The 12,528-nt window shown below is 34.3% G+C and overlaps 1 protein-coding gene across 1 annotated transcript; it reads right to left on the reverse strand.

Annotated features, from left to right (window-relative positions):
* Nucleotides 1–300: 300 nt before the first annotated feature.
* On the reverse strand, nucleotides 301–5,039 carry LOC132175250 (protein SIEVE ELEMENT OCCLUSION B). Its single transcript, XM_059587124.2, has 7 exons — nucleotides 4,765–5,039; nucleotides 4,553–4,630; nucleotides 3,575–4,023; nucleotides 3,360–3,469; nucleotides 2,361–2,494; nucleotides 1,798–2,271; nucleotides 301–1,073 (listed from the first exon to the last, which is right to left on the reverse strand). Exons 1-7 carry the CDS (start codon nucleotides 4,975–4,977, stop codon nucleotides 453–455), a joined length of 2,079 nt encoding a protein of 692 aa, XP_059443107.2. The 5' UTR covers nucleotides 4,978–5,039; the 3' UTR covers nucleotides 301–452.
* Nucleotides 5,040–12,528: the final 7,489 nt, after the last annotated feature.

A 12,528-nucleotide genomic window follows, 5' to 3' on the forward strand; every position in this document is an offset into this window, starting at 1 on the left:
GTCGGTTTTTTCGCGCTTCACTCCTAACCCTAACCCCACATGGTTGGCTTAGAGGAAACTCCCGCCCTTGCGAAGGTAGTTTTGAGAGTGGAGTCCCCTGCAACTCATCCTCTTTCGTCTTTTTAGTAATTGAAGACAGTGTCGTCGCTAATATCTAAGCTACTCTTCCAACAAATTTTGGCTCAAAGCGGTTTTTAATTAACAACTACATTGTTGTCACAAAAGATATATTTTTACACGACATTTTATACTAGAAAACATATCCATTAATTAATAAGATAACAAATTTTGACAGCACACTTTTATTTATCAGTCACAGCCTCAACTCCCAGACATTTCACACAAACATCATTAGTACGTACTATAATACCAATCCTAGGATTACTAGCTAGTTCTTCCAACCAGACATGCATATATATATATATATAACATTGCTCAATCGATCTTGTGACTTATTCGTCGGTGCAGCAGCGGTACATGAAGAACTTCTCCATCGGACGGGCACACTCTGCACACACCACAGTCTCCGGGATTCCGCCATTGACTCCGGGAAGGATGAGGCGGTTGCAATGCTGCGGGAGGTGAAGAAGTTGCAGGCGATTTTTGAGTGCTGGCACAAACCCAATTTGCGCAGCTTCCTGTTTCCACTCCTCGAACTGTTCCAGACCTTTTAGAGCGATGTCTCCTTTGGCTCTGGCCATTTCACCCGGCGCTCCGTACACCAGTGCCCATCCTTGTTCACTGCCGTCGAAGCTAAGCATAGTCATCACCTCCTGCATGATTTGATCGTTTTCGACGGTCTTCCCATGCTGCAATTTTGAATACAACATGCTCTCCAGTCGTGTCCAAAAGAACCATGTGAATGTGGGGTCCGCCAAGAAGCGACTAAGATTTTCTTTTTTGATAGTTTCATTGTTTTTCCGCACCTTCTCCTTTGACTTGCTCTTCCCCAGGTAAAATATTTCTAACTTGATCTTAGCACTATTGGCAACAACTTGTGCTTTGGTTGTGAATTTCCGGATCCACTCAATGTCCTCTCCTCCATATAAGCATACGATCATCCCTTCTGCCATCTGATCATAAGTAAACAAGGAAATTCTCTATGAGTATTGTAATCATATATACTTTCTGGGGTAATTAAATCTTAGCACGGGAAATGTTATTTAGCATTCTTAATTGAGTTGGCATGCTTGGTTGGTGAATAAAGCATACTAACTCTACTGATAATGCTAAGAGAATGCTAGGAGAGTGTTAAATAACATTTCTCATTATTTAAGGGGTGGTTATTGATAAAGTAAAGGAAGTTGAGTATTATTTTCTACAATACAGTTCATCGTGTGTTTTGGAGTTTATAGTGTTGGGGTTATCTCACATCGGTTGGGGAATGGACTAGTTGTTAATTAGTTTATAAGTGTAAGGCAAAAATTCACCCCTTGAGCTAGCTTTTAAGATTGAGAGAGGCCTAAGACCACCCAACACTGGTATCAGAGCCTAGGTTTAACCAACAAGTCTCGGCCCAACAGTTCACTGGAGAAACGAGTTGTTTCTACTCCGACTTAAGGCCCAATGTGTGAGGAGAGATTGTTGGGGTTATCCCACATCGGTTGTTTATAAGTGTGAGGGAAAGCCTTACCTCTTAAGCTAGTTTTTTGGGTTAAGATAGACCTAAGACCACCCAATACACAGCTCCCTCGTCCCCGAAGTAGCTGTGTTTTGTACTAGTTGATTCACATGAGTTGATTAAAACAAGTGCATGCGTATATGAGTATGAGTAGAAGGTTTCAAAGACGGAGATACCGATTTTAGTAATGCTGGATCAATGCCGTCAACGAGCAGCTCAGGTGTCCAAGTTTCTGACTTCCATAAGGATTCCTCTTTCTCACTATTGAAAGGGAAAGCCGAATTCCCCCAAATCCACAGCATGTAGAGTGCATTTGGGGAGACCACCTTTCCTTGTGGATCTAAAGAAACTAGAATTGACTTCTTTGCAAAATGCCACACTTCCTTGATATACTTGATGACTGCCGGTTCCATGATCGATGGATTAAGCAGAGTGTACCATGGCATCATTGATTGCAATTTCTTGAATTTCTCTTGCCAAGGGGTCAATCTATCCAAAATTGGGAGCCACACCACTTCATATTGGATCTCTGTCGTTGGAGTTTGTGAGCTTTCGTAGAATTGACTAAGAATAAGAATTTCTTCATGGGAGATGTCAAGATCCGATATGAACAGTAACACATGTTTTCTCTTTAGTACTTCAATCTTTACCTGTTTGTCCAAAAGAATTCAGTTGTTTATTTTTCAATTTTGAGTTCAAATTTGAGCTTAGGTAAGTAAAATGGGATTTCAGAGAAAACCTGTGCCTTGGTAGCACCACTGTGCAGATCTTCCATGGGGTGTATCAATGCCCTGAGATTCTTCATATTGTCAAATTGTGGTGATTCGAAAAGGTGGACGAGATTATGGAAGTATTCTAGATGTTTCTTCTCATCTGCATCCCATGGTGAACACATTTAGCCCTTAATTAGGTGTGACTTGTAAAAGAAACTTCTCTGGTAATCAAGTTCAAGTAGTTTATCATAAAATCAACTCGTAAAAGTCATTGGTAAATGATTCATCTCTTGAATTCGCCGTATCAATTTGAATATGTTCATCTAATTACTCTTGTAAACAAAAGAAAGGTAACTGTTTCATAATGTTAATTCTAAATATGTTGTAAATTAAGGAGGAGTTCATTGAGTATTCTGCAGAAGGGTAACTGTTTCCTGATTCTCATGAAGGATGCTCTGCGAAAACAGGGGAAAGGTTATTTAGATGGGGATGTAAAGGGGAATTTCATTGTGTATTCTGCACACATGGAATAGAAGATCGTGATCAACTATTTTATGTGGAAAGATATTATGAGAATGTGTGTGTTCTTTCTGAAGGTTTCCAGCAATGGAGAAAGAAAAGTTTAAAAGCAAATAAATGCAGGCTGGTATATGACTCAACTTTGTATGATATTTGGAGAAATAGTAATGAAACTAAACATGGAAGCCAACTCAAGACAGAGGAGCAAGTTATGCAGAAAATCAAATGGGAAGTACGAGCTCAGATTTTGGGGAAAGAAAAGTTCTAAAGAACAGTAAAAAATGAGGGCATCTGTTGTAATTGGGGAATTGATTAGGGGATTTTGGTGTAGATATGTTTGAGAGCTTTATTGTAAAAGATAGCTGGGGTTTTTTCAACTGTGTTTGCTGAAGTGGTTTGTAAGAGTTGTTTGTTTGATATAAAAATTTACTCATTCATCTTAAAAAAAAAAAAAAAGGGTAAACATGTTTTTAAAAATATTGAGAACTTGAATGTGAATGGCCAACCTATATGTTGATTGCAGAGACCAAGTTGCTTCATGAGATGCTCGTGTATGTTGTTGACCTTATGAGCCAAGCTTGATAGTTCCCACGCCTCTGTGGCAGATGCAGTGTACCTAAAATCAGTGTGAAGGGGTTGTTTATAACTTTATATATACATATGGTACACACATATATATATTACACTGACTAATGAGGTTGATGGGTCATGGAGGACTCACTCTTGTCTCAAACCTATAAGGCCTGCAATCTGCGAGGCACAAGCAACTATGCTTCGAACTGTCCAGTAGGTAGCAATGGGGATATGAGCTGTGGCAGTTGACATTGGTGGTGTGTCAGGTGAAATGTACTGAGATGGAAGCTCATTGAACTCAATAATGCACTTTGTTACGTCTATGATGGCCTTGACGAGTGTGTTGAGTGCGCCAAGCTGGGGGTTTAGATAGTTTGAATGCTGTGAGATGTCGGGCAGCTGCTTAAGGAAAGCCACGGATTTGGCAAGTGGGTTTGTTGTCAAAAGGTGAACAACGAGCCAGAATTCACCAGAATTCACAGCAAAAGCTGCTAGGGCTATGACAGCTTTTGCATCCCATGAATAGCTCGAAAGGGTGTTGAATAACACCATAGTTGTTGCATGTGCATCACCACCACCTGAGCACTTGCATGATAACTGTAATAATAATATATGCACATATCAATCAGCTGATTTTATGTCTTCCTACAATTTAACAAGAGGAAAAAATAAGAAAAAGAAAAAAGAAGATAGGAAGACCCTTTGGTCATTAGAGGGATGGTTTAAAATTAGGCTCGATGAGCGAGAACGAGGCCGGGGGCAGGAGCGGGGGGTTATGTCCCGTCGGGTGCGTGTATAACTTACCAATACAAAAATTAAACACATAAGCATCCACATATATGCATCAGTCGATTAAGAGAGTAATATCTTCATTTCAAAAGATAAACTGAGCTAGACATGAAGAAAGGCAAATGCTCACTCCTAATTGAAGCACCTTCCGGATTATATATAAACTAATCAGTACATTTTTCCTGTAAAAGAGAGAGGGAAAAGAAATATTTGTTCTGCTTTTTTCAGATAAAGTTATTAGACTAAAGAAGGACAATTAATTAAGCATTTGTTCTTAGCAGCAGAATGGCATAATTATAAGGTTGAGAAGATGTTTGACTCAGGTCTCAAAAGCAACCTCGCAGGAAATTTTATATATAAGGTGAGCCAATGCTTCAAGACTGCCAATAAAATCAGCCGGATTAGTATTGTCGTCCTACACAAAAACACAGAACATCATCAGTTAGTTAAATAACATTAATAATTACAAATATTTAACGTTATTTTGTATGTAAATAAGAGAAAATGAAATAATTAAGATGGCAAAAGAGAAAATGAAACGAGTAATACTTGATGAACACCATCAATGCTAGGAACGGCACGACCCAAGATGTCCTCAATGATATGGAGAATGGGCTTGACATCAACTTCACGACCATCAGGAGAATGCGTTGCCTGAATTTGCTTCATCATTGCATTGTCGTCGGATGCTGAAAACATCCGACGGTCACTCTTAATCAGTTGCTGCTGCAGCTTAAGAGGTGTCTGTGTGTTGCTGGCCATGTTGATCAATTATGGGTGGTTTGATCAGTAGGCAGGAGAGTGATATATTACTTGGGGTTTTTTTTTTTTTGGCGTGGTTTTTCAACTACGAAATCTTGGGCTTATATAATGAGGGAAATGGAATAAAGCCTTGTTGAACATGTACCTTGCTTGCAAGGGGGTCTAAACAAAGCTAAAAGTCATGTTTGGGAGGATAAGTTTATCTGATTATTGTGGCCCCTAACCATGTTTACAGCATAAAGGAGCTTGGTGTCTAGGATTTCCAGTCAAAAGGAATGTTGGCAATAGATCTGCCTAGCTTAGAGAGAGTTTCACGTTTCTGACATCATCAAGCCAATGTCACCTGCCCACCTCAATCACTTTGAGTAAATATTTACTCTGCCACTCCCCACTAGCAATATTGATGTAACAGTCAAAATTAGTCTTAGGACTAATGAAAAAGAAAAATCAAGGGTTATTCCCCTCGCTTATGAGTTTTTTTTTTTTTTTTTTTTTTTCACATTTTCAAGAGTGTCACACGTACAAGAGTTGTGGAAGCGGACACAAGTCTAAAACCAGAAGCATACTTTGGAGAGTCTTTTTTAGCAAACCCATAATATAACATGTCGAGCACTAAACAACTGAAATGACATGACAGTAAAAATCAATCTTCAAATTGGTAAAGACTTATGAAAAAAAAAAAAAAAAAAAATCAAGGGTTAACAATCTTCTCCTTATGTATAAGTCCATGACCATATTTGCTCAACTCTCCATCGCTTATGAGCTTTTTTTTTTTTTTTTTTTTTTTCTACATTTTCAAAAGTGTCACGCGTATAGGAGTTACAAGAACGAACACAACTCCAAACCAAATAGATGAGCTTATAATATGGCATGTTGAGATGCCATACAACAAGCTTAAAGTACTCATAAGTTTGGGTTTTAAAAATACTATTTTAACCGCTCACACTTCTCACATATTTTCAAATGGGAGTCTCTATTCTTTTACCCACATTCATATACTAATTACGGAAGGAAGGAATCTTGCTGGGATTATCTTACCTAAATTATCGGATTTAAAAGGAAAAAAGTGAAAAGTGAAAAGAAAAATAAAGAACCTGTGCTAAACAATGCTCCTGGAGTTGGTACACCTGTCATGTTTTATGCATGCGGCCGAATGATTGCAGAGCTCTTTTGCATCATACTTTTTTTCCTTTTCCTTTTTGGATGCCAATCAAATGTACATGGATTTGGGCATTATCCATTGCCATAATACTACGTGGTGGTTGCTAAAAATTGGTTAATTAGGAAGCATCTCCATCTAATCCATATGTTGCTTTACCTTAAGGAATCTTTAGCCTTCAACTTTTGAAGCACACCAACTCAAGAATTATCTTCTTCCTTGAGGATGATAAATTTTAGGAGAAACTTCAGTAAGTCCCTCCGAACTTTCAGCCAATTTGACAAGCACTCCCTGAATTACCAAAACTCTCACTTAGGCCCACTGAACTTTGGTTTACTCACATTTTGAACCATTCTGTTAGTTTTCAACGTTAACGTCAAACAATTTGACATTTTATGTCAATTTTACCCTTACCCCAAAACTACACCGTTTTGTGCCTTAAAACTACAACACCTATCCAGCCCAAAACGACATCGTTTTAGGCATTAATTTTTTATTTTTTTAAAAAAGCAAAATTTTAAAAAAAAATTAAAAAAAGGACGAAATCGGGGTGGCTGGAGCCACCCCCTGGCCGGTCTGGGGGTGGTTCAACCACCCCCATGGCGGACCACCCCCAAAACACCCGATCCCTTTTCCTTTTTTTTTGGCCTTTTGGGGGAGGCCGGACCACCCCCTTGGCCATGGGGGTGGTTCGACCACCCCGATTTGGTCCCTCTTTTTTTTAAAAAAAAAAAAATACTATACTCAAAACGACGTCATTTTAGGTTAAGTGGTGATGTAGTTTTGAAGCCCAAAACAGTGTAGTTTGGGAGCCCAAAACGACGTAGTTTTGGTTGAGGGTATAATGGGCACAAAATGTCCGTTTAACAGTGAAAGCTAACATAAGGGTCCAAAGTGAGAGCAAACCAAAGTTCAGGGAATGCTTGTCAAATCGGCTGGAAGTTCAGGGAGGTTTACTGAAGTTTCTTCTAAATTTTATCAACAAATCCAAAAGGAAAAGAAGTGAAGGATTTATATTACTTTATTATATAACCAGTGAGTTTTAACTGTCAAACTCTAGAAGTTTGAGAGCTTTTCTCTCCCGCACCTTATCTCATAATTAACTAATAAAAGTAGGACATAAATTTCCTTTAAATGGAGGAAATATTCTCCAACTCATTTAAAATAGTGTTAAAGTGTCTATAAACATTTAAAATGCATATTAACTTTAGTCTAAGTTAGTAAATTACTATTAATAAGGTTAAGAATTTAATGTGTTTTTTAAATATTTATACACATTTGACATTATTTTAAATGAATTGGAGAATATTTTCTCTAGACTGGTTTAGAGAAAATTTATGTCTATAAAAGTATTTAACGAAGGACTTAAGTAGATTTTGTGTTCCATTTGAAAACGATTTATGAATTTAGGACAAATGGACTAGAAATCAATTTTTAATTTTGAACATGTATATAGGGAGTTATAATTTTAAGGTGCAAATGTCAAAATAACAATTTCAATTCGGCCAAACAAAGCAATATACATTTCATGTGAATTTTAAGGTATCAAACAATTTTTGTTTGGATATGTTTCCAACACTTAAAGAATAAAAAAAGAAAAAAATGGTCTGGATGGAAATAAAATTGCCATAAAAAAGTAATTGATGCTTTGGCGATTTTTTTTTTTAAGTAGTCTTGCAATCTTTCGTTACTAGAAAAGGCTAACAACTACGATCAATAGCTTTAATGTCAAGAATATTAATGTGAGGGGATTCCTCAATATGGACTGGTTCGTCCGTAAGAAATAGTGTTTCATTGGCTAGCTTATGAGCTACCCTATTTCCCTCCCTCCTGTCATAGGACACTTTACAGTTTTGTAAACAATTTAGCATGACCCTTTAATCATCAATTAGATGGCCATATTTGAAGATCATTCCCTTCTTATTTCACTTGTCAGAAACCCAATTCTCTAGCAAAAATAATGGCCCACAACAGTAGCGGATTTAAGAATTTATCTTAATAGGGGCGGAAATAAAATAATAAAATATAATGACAAGATAATTTTATTTTGGTTCTATTTATATATTATATTTTTATTATAACTAGCACATAACCCGCGCTATGTGCGGGATTCTTTATTATAATTTAATTTCAAAAACTTAAATGCATCCCATCTTACTTTTTATTATAAGTTAAAATATGTGTGTGCAAAAATCTATCACACATCTTTTAATAAAAATACATACAGAATGTTATACACTAATATATTACTGAAGATGTACCTTTTTTTTTTTTTTTTGAAGTATACCAAACATGTACTTAATGAAAAGTATAAAAAAAAAAAAAAAATAGTAAGAAGAAAACTTGAATTATGATTATCAAAATATTAATAGAAAATTAGTAGGAAACTCTGATATTGTTGATGTGATACTTATTATATTTCAATACAAATAAAACTCATAAAGTTCTAATTATTTCAGAAAAATACAGAGTAAAATAAACAAAATCTTATAAAGAATATATATCATTCCTTATTTTTTGAAATAGTAATCATTACTTTCTCATTAGAAAAAATCAACCGATGGAATGGTATGCTCCATCGTTACAATGTCTGAGATACAATCAAAATAAAATCTTCACTCAATAAACAAAATCTTCTCTCTTCTTTTTAATATAAAATAAAACACATATTTCACTCAATATTTAAAGCAATCAAATAAATCTCTTAAACACTTTCAAACAATGCTAGAAAATCTGAGTAATCACAAAAAAAAAAAAAAAAAAAAAAAAAAACCAATAAAATATTCAAATGAATTAAAACATAAAATCTTATTGGTGTGATACCTATTATATTTCAATACAAAGAAACTTTCTAGAGAAACAAACATAAAAATAATTAATTTACTGTCATAAAACATTTATACATAGACACACAAAGATAAATCCAAACAACAAAATTTTCAATTAAATAGAAACACTAGACGGAATCAAATACAGTGCAAAAATAAATAAAATCTTTTTATTTTATAGGTACCTAATAAAACAAAATATTGCACTCAGCATTTAATGCTATCAGATAAATCATCTTAGGTTCTATTTTTTTTTTTTTTTTGACATGTCCACACAAGGGAGGGGGGATGTGGAATTCGAACTAGTGACCTCCGCTTCATGAGGCGTGGTTCAAAGCCGATTGAGCTACCCTTTGGAGACTTATCTTAGGTTCAATGTTTAATTATCTCTTTAGTGTTTTCGAAAGAGTTTCTATTCTTTTCTTTTTTTGCACAAAAATCAAATAAACACACTATAATCTTCCATTAGCCCACTAAAAATCCAAACAATTTATTATCTTAATTTAAAAGTTGCAATTTTCATCAAAGAACAAACTGAAAAAAATAAATAAACAACCTACAAATACAATTAATAGTCAATTATAATTGTTTAGAGAGGGTTGTGTTATTCTTATTAAGGATTCGTTTGAGATTGCAGTTTTAATAAATACGATTTAAAAAATTAATTTTTAAAAAAATTGCGTTTTTGAAAGGTTAAGAATAATAATTACTTCGGAATTGAATTTTTAGGTTATTATTGTTGAAGAGTGAAAAAAAAAAAAAAAAAAAGAAGAAGAATAAGTTAATTCTTGAAGTTGTAGTTTTTCTCAAATAAAAAACATACACATGGAAGATTAAGAAAAAAAATTACTTCAGGTTGATTTTTTAGGTTGTTATATTTGAAGAGTTGAGAGAGAGACGTGGGAAGAGGGGAAAAAAAAGAAGAAGTTAAATTGCTGAGAGAGAAAAAAATATATCCGAAATAATTGAGAAATCTTTATTTTGTAGGTCTTATTATTTTGTGTTAAGACTAATTGCATAAAAGTAAAAGTAAGATGAATTGTAGGGAAAATTATATTTTACCCCCTCAAAGTTTTGGGCGATTTGCAATTCGACCTCCAAAGTTTCAATTTTGGCAATCCACCCCCCAAATTTTCAAATTTTTGCAATTTGACCAATTGTATCCAAAACTTCCCATATTGCCCCTAATTTTTTATCTTTTTATTTTTTATAAAAAAATTTTAAAAAAAATTCGGGATGGCTACGTCTAGCCATTTTTGCCCCCCAATTTATTTATTTTTTAATAAAAAAATAAAAATTATAGGCAATATGAGAATTTTGGGATAATATTGGTCGAATTGCAAAAATTTGGAACTTTGGAGGATGGATTGCCAAAATTGAAACTGTGGAGGTTGAATTATAAAGCGCCCCAAACTTTGGGAGAGGGGGTAAAATGTAATTTTTCCCTAAATTGTAATGAGGAAAAAAAAAAAAAGAGGTTGACTTTACCACTAACCGCAAAAAATGGTTAATTATAAATTAACAAGGAAAATTCATTCTATCTATAATAAGGTTCGTGTCACTCGAGTAGTCAAGAAAATATCATTATTACGAAATAAGTATAATCCATCTTCAATTGGCACAGACCGTTTGCATAATCTCTAGATGCGGTACGATCCGTTTTCCCTAAGTGTGGACTATCAAATCTTTTTAATTAGTTACACGCAATCAATGGATAAACATAAGTCATCTTCGGTTAGTACAGATCCTTTACCGAAATTAGACTAAACTAGGGTTTTCTAGACATGACCTATCAAACCCTCTTGATTAATGAATCAGTTAAACTGTTGTATAACCATAATTCTTATAATCATAGAAAATAAGAATGATTCAATTCAATCAAGATAAAAAGCTTTGTAAGACAAGATAAAAATTCTATCAATATTGAATATAAACATTAAAATCAATTCTCTTAGTGATACAACCATCATGCATGTAGAAAAATCCTAAATTAAAATCAAATCAAACCATTGTTACTTGGAAATTGTTACATCAACACCCTATTACGGATTTAGTTGTTCATAGTGGTGTTGGAATAGTCTTTTGCCATGCTTATCTTCTCTTCAACTCTTCAAGCCTCCAAGAAGATATTTGTGTGAATTTTCTCAACATCTTATTATGGATTTAGTTGCTCATAGTGGTATTGGAATGGTCTTCTGCCATTTTCATATTTTCTTCAACTCTTCAAGCCTCTAAGAAGATATTTGTGTGAATTTTCTCTAAGCTAAGCACTTCCTTCCTCTTGTGAGGTTTGTTACATATTTATAGGGTCTAAAATAAGCCCTATGAGCCCATTGGAGTTGCAGAAATGTTGTACTTTCGTTTCCTAGTCGAATTATGAGACTTAAACTTGTTTCTGTATCAATTTTGTTTTTTTGTCCTACAAGTTTGTGCGAGTGCGCTCAATCTCACTTTTGGTGCGCTCGAGCTCACTTGAACTTATTGACAATATTGAGCTCGAGCTCACTGTTGATGTGCTCGAGCTCACTAGTTTCAGCATCTCAAAAAATCAAGTTTTGAGCCAAAACTCAATGGAATTTCTTGTATTTTCATATAGTAGTTGAAAACACTAAAACAACCCAAGATCAAAAATATCACAACGCTAAGGAATTAACATATGCGAGTTATGGAGCTTGAATGTACAACATTCAACGCATATCCCAAAATTGATGTGGTATTTTCGTTGTGCAAAAATTATCAATAATAAATAAGCACTTGCAATAGAATGAATTCTTGTATGGTAGAGTATTGAGGGTGATGAACCTCAATGACTACGCTGGTGTTGTTATTAAGTTTATCAAGATTAAGTCTAACTCAATTTAAGAAGATTGATTTGTTTTGTGATAAGTCTAATTGCATAAAATTAAAGTAAAATAAATTGTGATGGAAAAGAATAGGGATTGACTTTACCACTAACCATTAACATTGGTTAATCATAATTAACAATGAAAATTCATTCTATGCATGATAAGGTTCGTATCACTCAAATAGTTAGGAAAATATTATTATTATAAAATGAGTATAATCCATCTTCGGTGACACAGACCGTCTGCCTAACCTCGAGATGTGGTACGATTTGTTTTCTCTAGGCATAGACTATCAATTCTTAATTAGTTACACGCAATCAAGTGATAAATATATGTAACTCATCTTCGGTTAGTACAAATTGTTTACCTAAGTTACATTAGACTAGGGTGTAGAACGATTCTTCACCAACTTTGGTTTGCGATTTGTTTTATGGAGCTTAAAAAGTGTTTTTTAATACATAAAAAAACTGTGATAGATACAAATAGATTAATTTAGTAAAAATTTAAAAAGTTTTTTTAATTTTTGCCCTAAAAGAGTTCAAAGTTGACTTTTACTAAGAGCTTGAAAATGAGCTGTTTTCTAAAAAGTTCTTTATGATTTTTTTATAAACAAAAGTTATATTTTTCATTGCAATCCAAACATTCTCTTAATTTATAAACACTTGAAGTTTCTCTTGATTGTATATGGATATTATTATTTTTTTTAAAAAAATAATAC

Source organism: Corylus avellana, chromosome 3, assembly GCF_965113065.1.
Source record: "Corylus avellana chromosome 3, dhCorAvel1.hap1.2, whole genome shotgun sequence".
Taxonomy (NCBI): Eukaryota; Viridiplantae; Streptophyta; class Magnoliopsida; order Fagales; family Betulaceae; genus Corylus; species Corylus avellana.

Coding starts and splice junctions, on each gene's coding strand:
- LOC132175250 (XM_059587124.2), bottom strand. CDS start 4,977: ATGGCCAGCAACACACAGACACCTCTTAAGCTGCAGCAGCAACTGATT. Junction 4,024..4,552: donor TATATAAAATTTCCTGCGAG/GTTGCTTTTGAG, acceptor TTATTATTACAG/TTATCATGCAAGTGCTCAGG. Junction 3,470..3,574: donor CTTATAGGTTTGAGACAAGA/GTGAGTCCTCCA, acceptor CACTGATTTTAG/GTACACTGCATCTGCCACAG.